At 43.1% G+C, this 8,039-nt stretch overlaps 1 protein-coding gene across 3 annotated transcripts in view; it reads left to right on the forward strand.

The window, feature by feature from the left end:
- Positions 1–7,442, forward strand: part of LOC113804982 (pneumococcal serine-rich repeat protein) — a 125,852-nt gene extending 118,410 nt beyond the window's left edge. For all 3 annotated transcript variants that reach the window (XM_070116875.1, XM_070116827.1, XM_070116940.1), the window contains one exon: positions 1–7,442. This exon is cut by the window's left edge and continues 175 nt beyond it. In XM_070116875.1, coding sequence (XP_069972976.1) covers positions 1–7,200 — 7,200 coding nt within the window. In that variant the 3' untranslated portion in view covers positions 7,201–7,442.
- Positions 7,443–8,039: the final 597 nt, after the last annotated feature.

The following is an 8,039-nucleotide window of genomic DNA, read 5'->3' on the forward strand; positions in this document are numbered from 1 at the left end:
TTTAGCTCGTCTTCCTCTTCATCTGATTCGCAAAGCACTTCATCTACAGAGGACAGCAGTTTTACGTCGTCCTCCAACCACCAATCATCTGACAATGCCCTGCTTGTGGAAGACTCTGTTACACCAGTGCATATTAACTCAAATCTGAATATTGGGGCTTCAGTCGTACCTGCTTCTCACTCTACAAGCTCCTCTGGCTTTTCTAGGTCATCCAGTCAAAGTAGGCTGACTGGTGGACAATCTTCATTTAATACTAGGTTATCCGGTAATGCTCAAAGTCAGGCTACAGTTTCTTCAAACACTGGTAGTTCACATGTGGAGCACAAGGAAAACACAGGGCAGTCCAGCAACTCGAGAGATTTCACTCACTTATCAGTCAACTCTGACCTCACTGAACCTATTATACCACCAGGATCACAAGTATTTTCTACTGTATCTATAAATCGCCAAAATGCACTTATCCAGAAATTGGAAAAAGATCAGGAATCATCGATAAAGGATACAGACTCTGCTACACAGGGCCATGCAGGAGCACAACAGTCAAATACAGCATCATTTTCTCACTCCAACATTAACAATAGACATACATCTACTTCAGGCAATTTTGCTTCTACTTCTGTGACTTCTAATAATCAGGGGTCCAGTCCTGTATCAAGCAACACCCAAAATGTATCTCCAAACTTCAGGCCATTAACAGTAAAGGGGACACAAAATACAAATTCAGCCAGTCTTACCAATACACAAAGACAAACTACTCGAGTGAGGACAGAGCAAGGTAGTGCTGGACTTTCAACTTCCCTCACAATCCCAGGGTTCTCATCTGGAATTGTCAGGGTTGATGGAGAAACCGTAGCCAACAGTGGTTCAGATGTTGCTCATGCTGACCAAAATTTGGATGATATTGACATCTCAACTGAGGATTATGAAACTGAAGATGAATACATTACTACTGAAACCCCTTCATTGGCATCAGGAAACTTTGCAAATTCTGCATTTGGTTTAGCTTTCACCAAGGGATCTACAGGTTCAGGATTACGTGGGTCATCCTTAACTGTAAACAGTCAAAGAAATAATGCAGCTGGTTTTAGCTCATCCTCCAGCCTCCAAGGGGCTTCTAATGTGCAAGGCTCTAGTGCAGGAACTATATCTTCGAGTGTATCTGGTAACCAGGGGTCTAGGGTAAATACAGGGTTCAGTGGTACACCTGTGTCTGGCACACAGGGATCTGTTAGAACTGTATCTAACACTCAAGGATCTAGAGTAACTAACTCTCAAGGACCTAGGGGAACAGTGAGATTTAGTGGTGTATCAACATCAACTGCACAAGGATCTAGGGGAACTTCAACATTTAGTGGAGCATCTGCTGGCACTCTGGGATCTACCAGTTCATCAGGATCTAGTAGAGTAATTGCTTCTAACACCCAAGCATCAAGAGGAACAGGATTTGGTGCAACATCTGTATCAAGTGCTCAGGGAGCCATTAGAACTACTGTATCCAATCTACAAGGATCTCGAGGAGCATCTTCTGGAACTGCAACCAATATCCGAGGATCTCAAGGAACAGCAGGATTCAATGGAGCATCTGTTTCTGGCACACAAGCTTCTAGGGGAACAGCAGGAGCCAGTGGAGCATTTGTATCAGCTGCACAGGGATCTGCAGGAACTTCGGTAACCAGTGCCCAAGGATCTTCAGGAACATCCACAACCAGCTTCCAAGGATCTAGAGGAACAGTAGGATTCAATGGAGTATCTGGATCTAATACCCAAGGATCTAGAGGAACAGTAGGATTCAATGGAGTATCTGGATCTAATACCCAAGGATCTAGAGGAACAGTAGGATTCAATGGAGTATCTGGTTCTAATACCCAAGGATCAAGAGGAACAGTAGGATTCAATGGAGTATCTGGTTCTAATACCCAAGGATCTAGAGGAACAGGATTTGTTAGTGGATCAACATCTAGCACACTAGGATCTACCAGCTCATCAGGATTTAGTGGAGTATCTGCATCTAACACCCAGGCATCAGGGGGAACAGGAGGATCCACTGGAGCATCTGTGTCTAATGCACAGGGAGCTGTTAGAACTACTGTATCCAATGTACAAGGATCTCGGGAAACATCCACTGGAACAACCACAACCAATATCCAAGGGTCCCGAGGAACAGCAGAATTCAGTGGTGCATCTATATCTAACATTCAAGGATCACAAGTGGGTGGAGTATCTGTTTCCGGCACACAGGCATCTAGGGGAACAGCAGGAGCCAGTGGAGCATTCGTATCAACCAAACAGGAATCTAGCAGGACTTCAGTAGCCAATGCCCAAGGATCTTCAGGGGCAGTAGGATTAAATGGAGTATCAGAATCTAATGTGCAAGGATCTAGAGGAACTGCAGGATTTAGTGGGGCATCAGCATCTGGCACACTGGGATCTACCAGTTTATCCTCAAACGCTCAGGCTTCTAGGGGAACAGTGGGTTCCAGTGGAGCCTCTGTGTCTGATGCACAGGGAGCTGTTAAAATAACTGCCTCAAATGTACAAGGAACAAGGGGAACATCTGGAACAGCTGCAAACAGCTTCCAAGGATCCCAAAAAACAGGAAGCTTTAACAGGGTATCCATATCTAACACCCAAGGTTCTAGTGTAACTGCAGGATCAAACGGAGCATCTGCATCTAGCACTCTGGGATCTAACAGTTTTTCAGGGATAAGTAGAGGATCTACATCTAACACTCAAGCATCTAGGGGAACAACGGGAGCCAGTGGAGCATCTTTGTCTAGTACACAGGGATCTATTAGAACTGTATCAAATGCACAAGGATCTACAGGGGCATCCACCAGCTTCCAAGGATCTAGAGGAACTGCTGGCTTCAATGGAGCATTCACATCCAACACCCAAGGAACTAGAGGAACTACAGGATTTAGTGGAGCATCTGTCTCTGGCACATCAGGATCTACCAGTTCATCAAACCTGAGTGCGGGATCCAGAGGAGCTTCTGTGTCTAATGCACAGGGAGCTATCAGAACTACAGCATCTAATGTACAAGGATCCAGGGGAACTGCAGGGTTTAGTGGAGCCTCTACATCTGGCTCACTAGGATCTACTGGTTCCTCAGGAATAAGGGGAGCATCTTTTGTTAGCACTCAGGCATCCAGGGGAACAGTAGGAATTACAGGAACAACTAACATACAAGGATCTAGAGGAACCTCTACATTCAGTGGAGCCTCCATATTGAACACTCAGGGTTCCAGAGGAACTGCATCTGCATCTGATGCACAAGGAAATGGAGTTTCTGCTTCTAATGCCCAACTATCTAGGGGAACAGCAGGAGTTAGTGGAGTATCTGTATCTAATACACAAGGATCTAGCGGGGTATCCACCGGTTCATCTACAGTCAACTTGCAAGCAACCAATACCCAGGGAACATCACGTGTTAATGGCATACTTGTGTCAAATACACAAGGGTCAGAGGCAAATTCTCAAAGTAATCAAGGGGTTCAAGGTTCTAGTAATGCAGCAGTATCAACTACCACATTTGGATCAAGGGGCTCACCTAATATAGGTGTTGCTTCTCAGTCAATAAATAAGAATGCAGGATCACGGGTAACAACTCTATTAGTAAGCAATGAAGGAGAAAAGTCTTCCTCAAAGCTCAGAAGTTCCACAGAAAGTCAAGGATTGACAAGCTCAACTGCTCAACACCAATCTGAATCACAAGGGTCTGGAGCTGAGTCAGGAGTGCATGGATCAACATCTTCAGGAACTAGGGGCTCTATAGCTTCTGAAGTACATGGCTCAGTTGCCACAGTTCAAGGGTCAGTATCTACAGGCATCCAGGGGTCAGTTGCAGGATCACAGGGGTCAGTATTGGTAAGAGGCCATGGGTCAACCAACTCTGATGTCCATGAGTCGAGCTCCTCAGCAGTTCATGGATCTGCTTCATCAAGTCGTCAAGAGTCAGCATCGAGTGTTCGTGGGTCAGCTTCTTCAGGTGTCCGTGGGTCAGCTTCTTCAGGTGTCCGTGGGTCAGCTTCTTCAGGTGTCCGTGGGTCAGCTTCTTCAGGTGTCCGTGGGTCAGCTTCTTCAGGTGTCCGTGGGTCAGCTTCATCAGGTGTCCGTGGGTCAGCTTCTTCAGGTGTCCGTGGATCAGCTTCTTCAGGTGTCCGTGGGTCAGCTTCTTCAGGTGTCCGTGGGTCGGCTTCTTCAGGTGTCCGTGGGTCGGCTTCTTCAGGTGTCCGTGGGTCAGCTTCTTCAGGTGCTCAAGGGACAGCATCTTCAAGTGGAACAGCATCCTTCTCTGCATCGGGAGCAAGAGGATCCGAGTTGTCTGGTGTACGAGGTACTCAGTCATCATCCACTGTTTCAAACAGTCAAGGATCCAGATCATCTTCACATGTTACTAGGAACAGAGGAAAGAAGAAGTTCCAACCTAGCACCTACCTCTTGCAGGGATCCTTGTGGAACACTGGAAATACTCAAACTTCTGTCAGGCAAAGCTCAGCTGCTTCTATTCCAAGGGGAAATCGCAGGTTTCGTACATCAAGTGGACGCCACAGTTCTTCATCAGGGAACAGGATTTCTGTAAACAATGAAGTAAGCAAGGTAGAATCTGTAAAGGACTCATCAGTAAGTTCCTCATCCTTTGGCACTCAGACTTCTAGGGGAACAGTAGGATCCAGTGGAGTATCTGTGTCTGGTGCACAGGGAGCTGTTAGAACAAACCCTCAGAGTTCTAGGATATCTTCAAACTTAGCAAGTAATACAAGATCACAATCAAGCACCCAGATTTCAAATGGCTCCATCAGGTCTAGTGTTTCAACAAGTTCTGCTAACTTGCAGAGCTCTACAACCCCACATACTGTTGTGGATGCACTAGCAACTGGCCAGAGATTTCGTGGATCATCACTTTCCCAAGGTACATCAAGTTTAGTAACAAACACCCGGAATTCTGGATCATCAAGGAATCAGCTATCTTCAAATTCATTTACAGTGCATGGATCAACTCAAGTACAAAACAGCCGAATTCCAAACACTGTTGCTGTTGATATAGAGAAAAACCAAGCCTCTTCTCAAGGTGATGAAATTAGTGAGATTGATTTGGTAACTACTACTGAGAACTATGACTATGAAGTCAGTACAGAATATGAACTGGCAACTGAATCAATTTTTGAGGATTATGAAACTGAGAGTACAGAGGCCCCAGTACAGACTGTATCCACTAATTCTCGTAGGAACCAGGCAAGAGCCTTTGGTTCCCGCGGTAACTTCTTTTCAAGTAATTCTTTAAACTCTGCCCGCAACACTAGGCCCTCAATAAGGAACCAAGTCACACCAGCACCTGTTGTGAAGCAGGTTACTTCTACTGAGGCTTCCATAACAAATTCTCAGGTATCAAAACCAACAACACCAACCTTTAATACCAGAACTTCTCCTTTGAGTGGCCCAAGAATAACAACAACAGCACCTCTGATAAATAACTCATTCAGAAGAACCTCAAGCCGTCAACGTTTAACCAGTAGGAATAATTTAGCTACTAATTCTCAAACTGCTACAGAATCAGAGGCCAGGGTTCAAGAAAACAGTGAAGAGTCTTTTGATGGCCTTCGAGTGTTTGAAGTTTCTGAAGGAAGCCAAAATTCACAAAATTCACAAGTGAATGGAAGAACAGTGATCAAAAAGAAGATTATCATTAATGGCAGACCAGGATCACGAAGAACTAAAACAAATAACCAAGCAAGTGTAAGTGCTCAACAGGAAACAACAGACACTGCTTTTGAAAATAATCAGTCTTCTAACAGCAGGGAAACGCTTAGAGCTTCATCTGTCTCCAATGCCCAGACAAGGAGTCAGAGTGCTAGAGTTTCCTCCGGATCTAGCAGGCTATCAGGAAGGCAAGGATCAAGGTCATCAGTAAGGCAAGGATCAAGGTCACGGGGATCATCCCGTGCAAGCTCTGTTTCCAATCAAGAATCAACATCAACTTCTGACAGCCAAACAGAGGAAGAAAAGAAACGCATTCGGGCATTAGAAGCTCTTAATAAATTTAACCCTGGGCTTGGGAATTCACAGTTGTTGTCGGTAAGGTTTATCCCAAATAAAAAAGCGGAAACAACCAAAACAACTAGTAATGACAGTGGATCACGTGGTTCAACAAGATTTACCTCACGTCGTCGTGGACCGGCAGCACCATCTACTAGTCAGGAAGCCGTCACAACAACATCAGCACCAAGCCCACAAGAGGCTACTCTGGATTCAGAAAGTGACGCTAAAAGGCAAAGGGCTCTAGCAGCATTACGTAATTTTAATCCAGGCGCCGGCAATGCTAAGCTACTATCTGTAAAGTTTATTCCAAATACAAATAAAAATGGTCAAGACAAAGCATCTACTAACCAACAATCAAGTGTCCGTAGCTCCTCCAGATCTTTTGAGAGTCGCAGCCGAGGTAATTCCAGGCTATCCAATACCATTACAACCACAACGACTCCTCAGCCCCTCTCAACGACTACTGCTCCCCTTCGAAGACTCACAACAAACAACAGAAGAGTTGTTGTCCGTAAGAGGGTCGAAAATCAGGAAAGAGACAGTTCTGCCTCTGAGGATTCCAACGACTCCACAACACTTTCCACATCTTTGAACAACAGAAGAAGAGGTAGTACGAGATTCAGGAATTCAGGCAATTCCCGCAGACGGGTTATCACAAGAGTTACCCCCGTTTCTGATAGGGGCCAACAGGCTGAAGATGAAAACGCCAGCTCTCAGGAAAGATCATCAAATTCATTCTCTTCATCCTCATCCTCATTCAACACACAGTCGGCAAGCTCTTCTAAAATAGAATCTGCAGGGAGTTCAGAACCCTCCCAGATCACAGACATTCCCTCAGGCTTGAACCTCCGGGTTGTCGGGACGAGCATCAAGTCAAGCGTTTCAACTGTATCGGGAACAAATACAGGCAATGAAAATGTTGCACGTTCCTCTTCGTTCTCCCAGAGTAATGGATCTTCAAGATTTTCCTCCACCTCGAATATATCCAGAGGTTCGACGAAGGAATCCAGTGAACCTTTAACCGATCTGGAACTAGAGGCTCTCTCAGCTCTGGCTCAAGTCAATACGGGGATTGGATCCAATGACCAGATCACAAGAACTAACACTAGAAGTACATTTCGATCGAGGTCTAGATCTTCGTTTTCTAGATCGAGAAATTAGTTTGTAATTACAATGATATTCCTTTTGCCATATATCTTATCTCTTGCATTTAATAGTTTTTTTTTAAGATTTGAATGATTATATCATTCGCTTGTCATGGCCATCGTTTTATACAAGAAACAAGTGAAATGCTATAAGATAACATGATTTATACGTTATGTATTAACATTAGCATTGTATTGTTGATATATATCTCTCTGCATTGTATAATATTTGACAGTATTAAAACATTTGCCATAAAACGAGTTTCACTAATTGCCCTTCAGTATGTATATACAAGCGTTTCTATTTACCTGTTTGTCTGTCTGCATGCACAAACACCCACCCACGCACACACCAACACACACACACACACACACACACACACACACACACACACACACACACACACACACACACACACACACACACATACACATACACATATACACGCACACTTCCTCACTTAAACATGAAATTGTGTGTAAATTTATCTATATACAAACACACGCACATATATATATATATATATATATATATATATATATATATATATTTATATATGTTTATATATACATGTACACATACATACATACATATATATATATATATATATATATATATATATATATATATATATATATATATATATATATATATATATATATATATATATATATATATATATATATATATATATATATACATATATATATATATACATATATATATATATATATATATATATATATATATATATATATATATATATATATATATATATATATATATATATATATGAACTAAGGAAATCGGCTCGCGGAAAAAGATACATGAAACTGAAACACAACGGACAGTCT

The sequence above is a fragment of the Penaeus vannamei genome, chromosome 1, assembly GCF_042767895.1.
Source record: "Penaeus vannamei isolate JL-2024 chromosome 1, ASM4276789v1, whole genome shotgun sequence".
In the NCBI taxonomy this organism is placed as follows: Eukaryota; Metazoa; Arthropoda; class Malacostraca; order Decapoda; family Penaeidae; genus Penaeus; species Penaeus vannamei.